The sequence below is a fragment of the Chiloscyllium plagiosum genome, chromosome 16 (assembly GCF_004010195.1).
Source record: "Chiloscyllium plagiosum isolate BGI_BamShark_2017 chromosome 16, ASM401019v2, whole genome shotgun sequence".
Classification (NCBI taxonomy): Eukaryota; Metazoa; Chordata; class Chondrichthyes; order Orectolobiformes; family Hemiscylliidae; genus Chiloscyllium; species Chiloscyllium plagiosum.
The window spans coordinates 25,599,536-25,613,463 of NC_057725.1; the positions used below are offsets into that span (position 1 = coordinate 25,599,536).

The window sequence follows — 13,928 nt, forward strand, 5'->3', positions numbered from 1 at the left end:
AATGGAAGTTTTAGTTTGTGGAGCTTCTAAGCTAGGGAAATTGGACAGAAATGTTCAAGATGTTAGAACTGAAAAAACGTTTAGGCCATGGTGAGATTTGAACCAGAGTCTCCAGAACATTAGCTGATCATTCTCGATTAACAAGCTAGTGATAACACCAGTAGGCCATTGCCTCCCCTTATTTAAGCAAATTTGATCTTGTCCTTGCTAAGGACTAATTCTATCATCTTCACATGAAGATCCTTTAAAATGATGTGCTGTCCTCAAACACGCTTTCAGCCATTTCACTGCAGATGTTGAGATAACCCACATCTCTCGACTCCTTCTGAAATCAAAGATCGCTCTCAGCCTCATATTCATAGGGTATCCACAACCTTCTGGGGTAGAGAATTTCCAAGATTTACTGCCATTTGAGTGAGAAAATGCATCTTTATCTTACACCTAAATGACTGATTACTTGTCCAGAGATGGGATCCATGTTCGAGATTCATCAAGGGAAAACAAGGTTTGCCTGTCAGACTTGCAGGTCTCAATGAGATCACATCATTTTTCCAAATTCTAGACAGTATACACCTAATGAACTCGGCCTCTCACCTTGGAGCAATTATCTCAACCCAGAAATCAATCTAGTGAACATTGTTGTACCACCTCTAAATGCAGCATATGCTTCCTTAAATAGTGATTAAAAGAATTCAGTGTACTCCAGGTATTGTCTCATTGAAGTCCTACATAAATTGCATCAACCTTTCCCTATTCATAATCCAACCCCATTACAATAAAGACCAACATTCCACTTGCCTTCCCTATTATTTGTCTTCCCTATTACTGTATGGTGACTGTTTTTTGTACAAATGCATTCAAGTCATTCTAAACTTCAACATTTACAAGTTTCATTTCTTTAAAAAAAAAACTGCTTTTCTATTCTTACTACCAAAACAAATAAGCTTATATTGCCCAATCTTTACAACCATCTGCAACCTTCTTGCCCACTATCTGAACCTGTCTATGTCTTTGTTTCAGTCTGTATTTTTCACACAGCTTATGATCTCATCTAGCTTTGTACCAGATACAACCTTCACTACTGTGCCACTTCATCTGTCATTAATATACTCTACAAATAGCTGAGCTTCTGGCACTGATCCTTGCTGCAGTTCACAGCCTAACTTGAAAATATTCGCTTTATCTTGCTCTTTGCTTCATGTTTGTTAACTAATCCACTAGCCATGCTTCTGTATTACACTCCACTCCATAAACCTGTATCTTATGCACTAACTTTGTGTGTTAGAAGTTGTAAATAACCTTTTTGTTTTAAGGGTGTCAGGGGTGGTGACGACCTGTGGAAATGCAAATACACTATTTCAGCTGCTTTCCCTTTACCCATACCATTTATGTTCACAAAATATGTTAATAAAATGTATCCAATTTGCTTAAAGGCAGAAATGTGCATTCATCACTTAAATTTCAATTTGAGAGTTAGTTTCCCACCACTCTATATGAAGTATATTTCTCCTGTTTCAAGTCCAGGATAAAAATGGTTCCATTGTGATTTTCAGAAGACAGTATTTTCCCAGTTTATTTTCATGTTACCTTCTGCATGGCTGCACACAGTACATCATTCCCTTTATGGTATGGCACTTGGACTGAACCCAAGAATTTCAGATGGAATTTATCCACCCAGTCATTCTTTTCTGCTACTGCTGCTGAAGGAGACACAGGAAGGAGAAAAACATGATTGCATATTTATAACATCAACCTATTTATTTAAGCAATGTTTAAAAACAAGCTCTACATTTTTAAAAGACTTTTTGACTGGAAACATGTAATTACAGTAGGGTTGAAATGATTTCTGATAGCGTGCACTAACACATTGGAATTAGACATCACTTTTGCTATCTTAATGTGGATGGCAAGCCTAGTTTATTTTGGTACAAAGATCAATTTGGATGGAAGTGCTGGAAAAATAGTTGGTCATAATTTTAGCACTTATATTTTCTATAAGGTCATGAATTGTTATTGTCATTGAAGGGGCAAGGACAAAAGCTTCAAATTAATTCATTTTCTGGGCCAGAGAGACTGATTTGCTACCAACTAATTTACAATTGTCAATGTTGATAAGTTGCTTATGCCTTTCATTATCTCCATCTTTGTAAAGCATGTCTAATGTATAAATCCAACTTCCTAATACTGGCAAGGTTAAGGGGGAATCACTACTTGCTTTGCACAAAGGACAATTAGCACAAATCTACAACAGGTTCACCTCTCACTGTTACCTTGCCATCCCTCAAAGTAGTGAGTAATTTGTATACTATGCATGTGTCAGTTTTCGATTCAACTCCTGGTTAAACTTAAATCAAGAACTTGGTTTGTCAGCAATTCAGACAGAAAGAACGTAAGTCCATCAGTCTGAAACACTGAGCTAACCTCTTCCCTTTCTCTATTAAGGCTGCCTGACAGAGTGATTCAGTTTTTACATCCCATTTCAAGTTTATTGCATTTTGCTTGTTGGTATGAGTGCCTGGCTTTACTATATAGTTAATGCAAATCAAATACCTGCAAACTGTCCTCGTTCCATGTTGACTTCAAGTGCATAGTATGCTGGGAAGATTCCTCTTTCACCTGTTCGCATATTGTAGGCATGGTACCAGTAATCATCAGCCTGCATGTCTACGAGGAGAGGGTCATCCACCTCTAACTCCAGCTCATCATCATGTCGAGGCACGAATCTACACAGGGTGACAAGCAAGACTACCTTAAAAAAAAGAAAGAAAAGCTTTTCCAAGCACTAAGACTTAATTGAAATTAAACTAAAGGTGGAAATGTAATTGCAGTGAACTTACAGTTAGTTAGTCAGACTAATGATTTGTGGATAAGAATCAAATTCATTTTTTTTTAAATCAAGTGCACTAATGAAGCACCTATTTAAAAGAAAGTGACTTGAATTTGATATAACTTTTCATGATCACTGCACATGCAAAGCTCTAAAGTCATTAAAGTATTTTTGAAGTCTAATCACTATGGTAATGTTGGAAACAAAGCAGCTTATTTGTACTTGGGATTGTCTATGAACAATAATATTACAATTACCAAATAATCAGTTTTTGAGACATTGAATAAGAGATCCATACTTGAATGGACAGTAGGGATAATTCCCTGGCTGTCATTCATAATACCACCATTGAATCAGTTCACCAAGGCAGACATTAGATTAGATTAGCTACACAGTGTGGAAACAGGTCCTTCGGCCCAACAGGTCCACACCGACCCTCCGAAGAGCAACCCACCCAGAACAATTCCCCCACATTTACCCCGGAACCTAACACTATGGGCAATTTAGCATGCCAATTCACATGACCTGCACATCGTTGGACTCCCGCAGGAAACCCACGCAGACACGGGGAGAATGTGCAAACTCCCCACACACAGTTACCAGAGGCAGGAATTGAACCCGGGTCCCTGGTGCTGTGAGGCCGCAGTGCTAACCACTGAGCCACCGTGCTGCCCCATGACCTTGGTTTTAATGTTTCTTCCTAAAGATGGCACCTCCAACAATCTAACATGCACTCAAGAGCAGAATAGAGGGAAATTGCATCCAGTCCATTTGTAATGCCAGCCCAATGGTTTATTAAGAATCAGAGTCATATTGAATGGAAACAGACTCTTCAGTCCAACCCAGTCCATGCCAACTATGTTCCCAAACTAAACTAGAACCACTTACCTGTGTTTGGTCCATATTTCAAACATTTCCTATTCATATACTTATTCAAACATCTTTTAACTGTACCTGTATCCACCACTTCCTCTGGTAGTTCGTTCGACACAATAAGCACACACTGAAAAATTTGCCTCATGTTCTTTTCAAATCTTTCTCATCTTACAAAAAATGCCCTCTGGCTTTGAACTCCACACACTCTAGGGGAAAGATCCTTGCAATTCATCTTATCTATACCCCTCACAATTTTATAAACCTCTAAGGTCACCCCTCCAGTGAACAAAGTTCCAGCCTACATGCTCAAACCCTTCATGCCTGGCAACATTGTGGTAAAGCTTTTCCAAATCCTATCCAATCTATGCCATGACCAGAACTGCGCACAGTACTTCACAGGTCGCCTCACAACCTCAGGATGACATCCCAACTCCTTATCTCAAAGGTCTAAGCAATGAAGGCAAGCACGCTAAACACCTTCTTAACCACTATCTACCTGTGAAGCAAATTTCAAAAACTTATGCACATACGTTAAATTCCACATTATGTAACAATAGTTTTTCACGGGTTCTATAATTTTATCACCACTCCACCAAAACTCCAATTAAGTGATCTTGCACATATTACAATGTGGACATGCATTTGCAGTTCTACATAGAATATCTTCTGTTTCATTGATCAAGGTAATTAGCTGTTTATACACGAATATATCAGCGTCACTAAACAATTTTAAAGTAAGATAAGGACTGAATTAAATGTTGCAAGGGCCCTTTCAGTGATCATTGCCAACAGCAGCATGCATTTATATGGCACCTCTAATGTAATAAAGTATTCCAGGCTATTTAAATGCACTAAGTGACAATGAGCAAAAAAAAAAGGAGACTTTCTTGGAGCTCTGACAGCTATTAAAAGATTTATACAATACTCCAAGTAATAATGCCACCACAGTGGCTCAGTGGTTAGCACTGCTGCCTCACAGCACCAGGGTCCCAGGTTCAATTCACAGGCTGGGCGACTGTGTGGAGTTTGCACATTCTCCCTGTGCCTGCGTGGGCTTCCTCTGGGTGCTCCAGTTTCTTCCCAGTTACAAAGATGTGTAGGTCAGGGTGAACTGGCCATGCTAAATTGCCTATAGTGTTAGGTGGATTAGTCAGCGGTAAATGGATTTGGGTAGGTTACTCTTTGGACGGTCAGTGTGGACTGGTTGGGCCGAAGGGCTTGTTTCCACACTAGGGAATCTAATCTATTCATTTCCTTGCCACCTCAGCTGACAGGATTACACAGAGCTCTTGCATGTTCATTCTAATCAACCAGTGTAAAATGAGTGGGGCTTTTAATGAACAGATGGAGTCATGGGGTCTGCACAAACCAAATACAGACATATTCCTTATACCAATGCAAGCATCAGGAGTTAGAGGGCACCGATCTAACACGAAAAATGAAGAATTGAGTGAAAGGAGAAAAAAACTTTTTTTCATAGTAAATGGTTACAATCTGGAATATATTGCCCGAGAGAATGATGGTGTTGGATTCAACCATGACTCACAAATGAAAATTGAATAATCATCTGTAGAGAAAAAGAATCGTAGGGCCAATGGGGAAGTCAGGGGTGTGAAACTAGCTGAGTTTCTCCTGCAGAGAGCCAGCACAGAACTACCGCTTAGCCCATCATGTCTATGATTTGATAGATACTGTTGTTTACAGCCAATTCATACACAGCAAGTTTCCACCAACAAAAACTATTGCGAAATTAATTGAATTTTCTTGCTATTACTTGGAGACATATCAGGTAGGAGAAAATTCACTGCTGCTGAATAAGCAAAATGGGAGTTGGAGCTAACTTACACAATATGGCCAAGTTCTAAAATGAAACTTGAACTCATGGCTACATTACCAAGTGAAAACATTAAAATTACCCACTCAGCATTTGTAATAATTTTGTAGATTTTTGGGGGTACCATTAGCTGCTGGTTTGATTATTTAAAACATGTCTATTGACAGCTACAATTGATCATTGCACATGCTGCACTCAATCCTCATTTGAAATTACACCATGGGTATAGCTACATAAGTGTTTGTGTGCTCATCTTAAACTGCTCTTATTTTAAAGCCAGAATTTACTCACTCAGTCTCTTCTGAGGTAGCTGCTCCACTAAAATGAGGGGGGGAGACGGGCAGACTGCTGGGCTCAAAACAACGTGTTCAAGCGCTTATATCTCAATATTTAAGAGTATAGTGTCGAAGGTGAAGCATCCGACTTCCATTACTAATGCAGTCTGCTAACCGATGGATTGTATCATTAACAATGTGAAATCATGTACGTGGTTAGGCCGAAACACAGAATTTCCAGCACAGTATTCATCCTAACAGTTTCAGGCAGATTGGTGACCAAGGTCAGAGCACACAGAGGCAAGAGACAAGCTACATAATGGTTAGAAAATTGGCTATAATACAGAAAACAGAGTTTAAAAATAATTACTCAGACTAGTGGTAGCTGGGAAGTGGTGTTCTGCAGGAATTGGGGCTGAGACCACTGTCCTGTACAATTTACATAATGGCATGGACGTAGCAATCAAAATCACATCCTCTTTTAGTATCCATGCGTTTAGACAAAGCTGTGGCAGTCTTGGTGCAGCAGTAGCACTCTTGTCTCTGAATGAGGAGGCTGGACGTTCAAATCCCGCTTGAGATTTTAGAACAAAAGTCAGTGTCAGAGCATTACACTGTCAAAAGTGCTGTCTTTTGGTCAGGATTATAAAGTGAACCCTCTTTTGTTCTCCAATTTGGATGGAAAATATCTCTTGGAAGTACACTGAAGAGGAGTGGGCAAGTTCTCGCTGATAATGCAGGCCAAAAGCCATCCTTCAACAAACATCATTAAAGTTAAATCGAGGCACTATCACGTTACTGTTTCTGGGAGTTTACTGTGCACAGAGTCGCCAACATGCCATATTTCTGACATTCCAGCAGTTACAATACTTCATTGACTATTGCAGGGGGTGTCATTAAACTATTACTCCAGAGACCAGATTAACACCGAGGATTTGAGTACAAACATATAGAATAGGAACAGACGTAGACCATTAAACCCTGGAGTCCTCTGTGCCTTTCCATAAGATCATTGTTCTGATTGTTCTTCGATTTTCACATTTCCAACTGCTTGCCAGAACTTTAAATTCACTTCATTTAAAATACTTTATGATCTTGCCTCCATTGCCTGAGGCAGAGAGCTCTAAAGTAAACCTCAAAGGAAAGAAAAAAAAATCTCACCCGTGTTCAGAAAGGGCAACGCCACATTTTTAAATACTGCCCAATAGTTCTAGACTGACCTAGAGTTTCCATTTCCACCTTGTTAAGGCCATACAAGATATTATAAATTCCATTTGAGTCACCCCTCACTCTTTTAAACTCCAGTAGAAAAACCTCCAGCCTGTCCAACCTGTGTGGTTCATAACTGTTGTGAAGGTGTAAGGGGTACTATACATTTAAGAGCGTTAAAAGCTAGCGGAACTACCTGATACAACACCAAAATGTTCTGAACAAGACAATGTAACAATTTGGTCCAGCAGCTAGTGTAGCTGGTTGTCTGGAGACAAAACAATTTTGAATTTGACCAGTTTAAATTATACTCCAAAATACCAACATCCAATTAAAAATTTGAATTTAGTATATTGACAATATTAAAAACCAATGAAACAATCTGTTGCTTTATAGGTATAAGATCAGGAATATTGAACAGTTGGAGGAAAACCACCAACCCACCAGCATGTACAGACTGCCCGTAAAATAGCTCTCGATAAAGGTACCTTTTAAGATCAGTGACCTGTGAAACAGAAATCCCTAAGAAGGAACGAAGACAGAGGAAGCCAAAAAGAAAAGGTTTGACAGCTGGCTGGTTTTGAAATTTGAATTTTTGGTAAGACCCCTTGATTAAGATTTATCAGACTAGTATTGCAGAAGGGGAAGGTGAAAGATAGGGGTTAGAGAAAGGAGTTGTAAATAGTTGTTAGCTAATTATTCTGTGTTATACTTTAAGGAATAAAGTTGTTACTTTTACTTTAACTAGTTCTTGGCCTCAAATTTTCACACAGATTACCACACAGGGTAAATCTTTTGTGTTGCTGGTTTAAAATAGCATGGTGGGGGGGGGGGGGGGGGCTTCTTACCCTGTGTCATAACAATATGACTACCTACTTATTCCAAGTATCAACCATGTAACCCTCCTCTGAAATGCCTTCAGTCTTTAATTAAGGAGTCCAAAGCTGAACATAGTATGAGATATGGTCTCTCCAATGCCCTGTCTAATTGAAGCACAACATTTTTACCTTCAATTCACTTGTAATAAAGAGCAGCATCCTATTAGTCTTTGTTGTGTGCTGTACCTGCATCCTTAACTTTTGTATAAAAGCAATTGACGAAGGGTCAGTTAGACTCGAAACATCAACTCTTTTCTCTCCTTACAGATGCTGCCAGAACTGCTGAGATTTTCCAGCATTTTCTCTTTTGGTTCCTTAACTTTTGTGACTCATGCACTGGAACACTTAGTGTCCTTCTACACCTCAGAATTCTGCAGTCATTCACAATTTAAGTAATACTCTGCTATTTCATTCTTCTTGCTAAACCGACCAATTTCATGCTTTCCCACATTATATTCCAACTGCCAGATTTTCACCCAATCACTGAAAATATCTGTATTCATCTGCGAGCTTGTTTTCTTCACATAATACCTTTCTACCTCTCAGCGTCATCTATAAATTTGCTTCTCTCAATTGTGTCAGTGATGCAGTTGTAAAATCTTGAGGTCCCAACACAGACTCCTGTGTAACTCCACTCATCAATATCCTGTTAATCAGCCAAAAGGCCTATTTGTGTATACTGTTTATATCTGGCAGACAATCTTTTATCCATGCTAATATGCCATCCCCTATACCATGAGGGTTTTTTTTTTTGCTATGGCACCTTAATAACTGCTTTCTGGAAATCCAAATGCAATATTTCCACAGGCTTCACTTTATCCACAGCACAGAACGCCAATAAATTGGTTAAAATGTAATTTCTGTTCGACGAAACCATGCTGACTCTTCCTGATTGCCTGGAGTTTTTCCAAAACTGTTCCGCTGTAATAATGGATTAATTATCATTAATCAAAAACATACATCAAGCTAACTGGCTGATAGACAGAAAAAAAAGAGGAAACTCTCTCCCATCTTGAATTGAGGGCTTATATTTGCTGTGTTTCAGTCTAATGGACTCTTTGCTCAAATAAATTTTAGAAATGAAGCACCAATCCATCTATGACCTCACTAGCCACCTCTTTTTAAGACCAGAGGATGAACACCACCTGGATCCGGAGTCATGAGAGGTCACAGCTAAGTCTGTTTGCTATATACCAGTTTCCTTGTAATTATAATTCTACAAGCTCATCTCTTCCTTTCACCTCCTGATTGACCATTATTGAAATTGGTTTTTTATCCTCTATAGTGAAGACAGGATCAACACATTTGTTCATTTAATCCACCATGTCTTAATCATCTACCATTAACTCCCCAATCTTATGTGCAAAAGGATCAACACACACCATGTACTTTTTTGTTAAAAAGCTTACAAAAATTAGATTCTTAACTTTGTCTCATATTCTGGTTTCTTTCTCCTGATGAACCTTCTGGTAATTCTATGCCATACTTTATGTTCTGACCAATCATCAGATTTGCCACTCATCTTTGAGCAATAAGTTGATTTTTCTTTAAGTTTGGTGCTCATCCCACTTTTAAAAAGGGGTCCTCCCTTTAGTACTTTTCTTTTTGTAGCAACATAATTATTCTGAAGATTGCAAAATATCACCCTAAATGTCTGCCACTGCATCTTTATTAATCCAATTCTTATCAGTTCACATTAGGTGGCTCAGCTTTCATGCCCATGTATTTGCCCTTTTTTAGGGTTAAAATCTTAGTCTTAGATCTAACCTACTCTTTCAAATGAAATGTTAAATTCAATCACATTGTGGTCACTTAAAACAGAAGGGAGTATTAGTCTGAAGTCATTCACAAATCCTGCCCCATTACACAATATAAAACACAAATTGCACTCTGGTTAGTTCCAGAAACTCAGATGATGAAATTTAAATTAAATTAATCTGGAATTAATTTTTTTTTTTTAATTGTTTGCCCAATGACAAACATGAATGCACAGACGATTGCTGCAAAATTAATCTTGTTCATGAATACCCCTTAGAGGGAATATGCTATCTTTCTCTGGTCTATCAGAACCATTTTCTCTAACTCAAACCCCACAGCAATGTGGTCGACTCTGGAATGGTCTAGCTGTACCAAATCACTATCCTAAAGAAAGGAGTGAAATTGGACAGAGCATCAACATGGTCATCAGAAAAGATCACAAGTCACATTTCAACCCTGTAAAGTCTTCTTTTCTAATATCCAGGAGATTGTGCCAAAATTGAGAGAGCTGTCTCACAAGCGAGTCAAGTAATAGTCTGCCATAATCACTCTCATTGAATCATACCATATAGTGTCCCAGAGACCACCATCACTATTTGCTGGGTACATCTTGTCCCATCAACAGGCCAGACATGGCAGCACATTGACATATAGGTAGAAAAAGGTTGCTCTGGGAGGCCTTAACACTGACACCAGACCCTACAAAACTTAATGTCAAAGACATATCTGTTGATTATTATTTACAGTTTTTTCCCTCTCCACCCCCTAACTTGGCTAATGAATCAATACTCCCTCAAGCTGAGGGCCAATTGCACGAAAGAGGATGGATAGGGTGAATAATTTGCTCTGGGTGTGGGACTTCAATGCCAAGCACTAAAAATGGCTTGGTACAGCTACCGCTGACTGAGTTGGCCAAGTCAGAGAATGTAGCTGCTGGACTGGGTCTGCAGGAGGTGAAAAAGGAAGCAAGAAGAAAACTCTACTTGTGCTTATCCCCATCTTTCTACCTGTCACAGAGGCATCGACCCAAGACAGTTAAAAATTAGGAGTGACAGTGGCACAGTCCTCGTCAACATAAATTCCCATCTTCACTTTGAAGAAACTCTCCATTGTGTAGTGTGGCAACACCATGATAAATGAAATAGATTAAGCAGATCCAGCAATTCAAAAACTATGAGACATTACACTCCTGACCTGTGTCTTTATAGACCGTTGACTGGCATTTGGGAGATAGCAGGTGAGTTACTTGCTGCAGAATTCTTAGCCTCTGACTTATCCTGTAACTACAGTATTTACATGACTGGTCCACAAGATGGGGTCCTTCAAAAGCATGTTTTCAAACTGTGATTTCTACCACCTAGGACGACAAGGGCAGCAGATGCCATGGGAGCACCACTGCCACCTGCAGGTATCCCCCCCAAGTCACACACCATCCTTTAAAATTATTTAATCACTCCTTTCCTGTCATGGAGTCAATATACAGGAACTCCTTTCCAAACAGTACTGTGTATACCTAAAGCACAGGGACTGCATTGGTTGAAGGAGGCAACACACCACCACTATCTCAATGTCAATCAGGGATGCACAATGAAATGCTGGCCTAGTTTACAATTTCCACATCCCATTAATGAATATACCAATAATAAAGCACTTTGGGATTCCTGAGGACATGAAAAGTTCAAATGAATCAAAGTATTTCTTTCATGTGAGCCTCTTTCTTCAGTTTGTTTTATCCTTATATTCACACAAGGGGTTAAATTATTGAATAATGTGCTTTTGCATGAACTCTCCTGCACCTTTTCAAATATTCCAAACAGATGTTGTGTCAATATTCTATTCATTTGTTTGTTCTATCCTCATCCCCACAAAGAGCAAATTTCCACAATCTATTTCTTTGTTCTTTATGCCTCAATGATCTCACATCTAATTATGTTGCGATTTTGGACAATTGACAAATACAATACAATAATGTAAATTGCAATCAGCTCTGTTCTCACAAAACACTAAAGCATGTGTTGAAATAGCAGAGAACCAGGAAAAAGGGCACTAAGTGGCCAACAAATATATTACAATGCTTGGTAATAAATGATACCAATTTTGTGTTATTTTAACAGGTTTTTAAAACTATACCAATTATAAATTTCCTCCCGACAGTGTTATGAATATGTGGCGCACAAACATGTGGACGCAATCTATTGTGTTAACACAGGAATCAGAGCTGTAACAACTATATAATTACAAACACGTCCTAATGAATGGATTAGATCAATTAACTGAGTGTCAAGTTACAGTATCTGGCTGTAGTTAATCCACCAGAGGCAGATGGTTTAACATGGTTTGTTTCACAGCTCTTTTCAAATGCTACCCAAGTAGCACATAATCTTGATGCCTGTTCCTCAACAACCTCAAGAAAGATTGCGACAAACTTTCCAGTTTTATCCTCTTCTCAGAAAACCTCTATGAAGCACCATGGATTATAATAGTAAATACAAACAGAAAATCTTCTCTGCTCATTTGCAACATCTAGATGCTGATGGGCAGGGCGATAATCATCATCTCACCCTCAGTTGCCTTTGATTGTTGTGGGGGCAAACTGCCTTCTAGGTCAATTAGAATGGAGGTAGCACAGAAAAGTAGGAGCGTGGCTGATTAGATTAGATTCCCTACAGTATGGAAACAGGACCTTTGGCCTAACTAGTCCACACCTACCCTCCAAAGAGTAACCCACCCAGACTCCTAACTAATGCACCTAATACTATGGGCAATTTAGCATGACCAATTCACCTAACCTGCACATCTTTGGACTGTGGGAGGAAACCGGAGCACCCAGAAGAAACCAACGCAGACACGGGAAGAATGTGCAAACTCCCCACACAGTCGCCAGAGGCTGGACTCGAACTCGGGTCCCTGGCACTGAGCCACCGTGCCGCCCCCATGAGAGAACCAGGCAGCATTGACAGCAGAACAACATGGATAGAAATGAGGTAGGAAAATATTCAAAAAAAGTGGCATCATTTTGAAATCAAATCTGAAGGAGGAACAGCAAAATCTGGGCATTTTAAGATAATCAAATGGGTTAATTGTCAGTAGGATGATTTGTGTTGTATGTGCTTGATCAACAAGTGATTAATGAATTCATTAAACAAAGAAGCCAGAAGTAAAGGAGCATGAACATCAGGGACAGAGATAAAAAAAATTCAGATGATGCCAATACAAGGGAAGAAAAAGCTCAGCTCAAGAACACTTCTGTTACAGTCAACCAGAAGCGTAAGAAATTGAGGCATTTTAAAACACCAATTTTAAACTCCTGCTGAAAAATTAAAATTATCCTGGTCTGTCTCTGATCTCTGTGCTTCTCAGTCTCCGGAGCATAAAACAATCAAAAGATGTACAAAAATAAATTGTTGCAGATGTCAGAAGATTGAAACAAAAACAAAAAATGCTCGAAGTATTCAACAGTTCAAGCGGTATTTGCAAAGAGAGAAACAGCTAATATTTTGGTCAGAACAGACAGTGGTCATTGATCTGAAAGAACAACTTTGTTTCCCTCTGTCAATAATGCAGCCTGATCTGCAGAGTATTTCTAACACTTCCTACTTTTGTTTTCAAGACAGGTATGTCTTCAACAGAATTTATATTTTTCTTCTCCCACACAGATACCTTTTCCATTAAAAAAATTTAAATAGAAGTTGCTCAATTCAAAACTGTTTTTTAAACCTCACTGTAAACGTCATGTAACAGATGTGGAGACTTGTGCCCTCAAGCTGTTATTCAAGTGTTTGAGCAGAAAGTGCTAGGTGCAAACAAAAATATTAATACAGCTAACCAAAGTGCATCAGAAATCAGGGGCACTGCACGGGGATGGGCTTCCAACAATTCTTCTGTTCATTGGCTGCAACTTCAGATGTGTGACACGATAATGTAAGAAATGCTAATGGTGTTTCTCCAACATTTCTCCAGGTCTTTCAAAGTGCTACTGTATTTCGAATGCTCTAGTTGGCTGCAAAGTAGGGAAAAAAAGAACACTGGGATTCCAAGAGGATTTCACCACTGTAAGGACATCCAATGGCAATAACTCAGTGGGAAACATGGCAAGGTCACACAAATGTGTGAATGACCAGATAATCCGTTTCAGTAACATTGGCTGAGGGACAAACATTGGCAGTGATACCAGTGAATCAACAAAAGGAAATGAAGAAACCAGTGGTGACTTGATCCAAAGGCAAGTAAACGGAATTGGAGTCAGTAGCCCTAGTTAAAGACAAGCACTG

The 13,928-nt window shown here is 39.1% G+C and overlaps 1 protein-coding gene across 7 annotated transcripts in view; it reads right to left on the reverse strand.

Moving 5' to 3' along the window:
* Positions 1-13,928, reverse strand: part of mapk8ip1b (mitogen-activated protein kinase 8 interacting protein 1b) — a 150,414-nt gene that overhangs the window by 9,031 nt on the left and 127,455 nt on the right. For 6 of the 7 annotated variants that reach the window (XM_043705588.1, XM_043705586.1, XM_043705590.1 and 3 more), the window contains 2 exons: positions 2,551-2,723; positions 1,588-1,700 (listed from right to left, as the gene is read on the reverse strand). In XM_043705588.1, coding sequence (XP_043561523.1) covers positions 1,588-1,700; positions 2,551-2,723 — 286 coding nt within the window. The remainder of the gene's footprint in view (positions 1-1,587; positions 1,701-2,550; positions 2,724-13,928) is intronic. The other variant, XM_043705587.1, reaches the window with a different exon arrangement.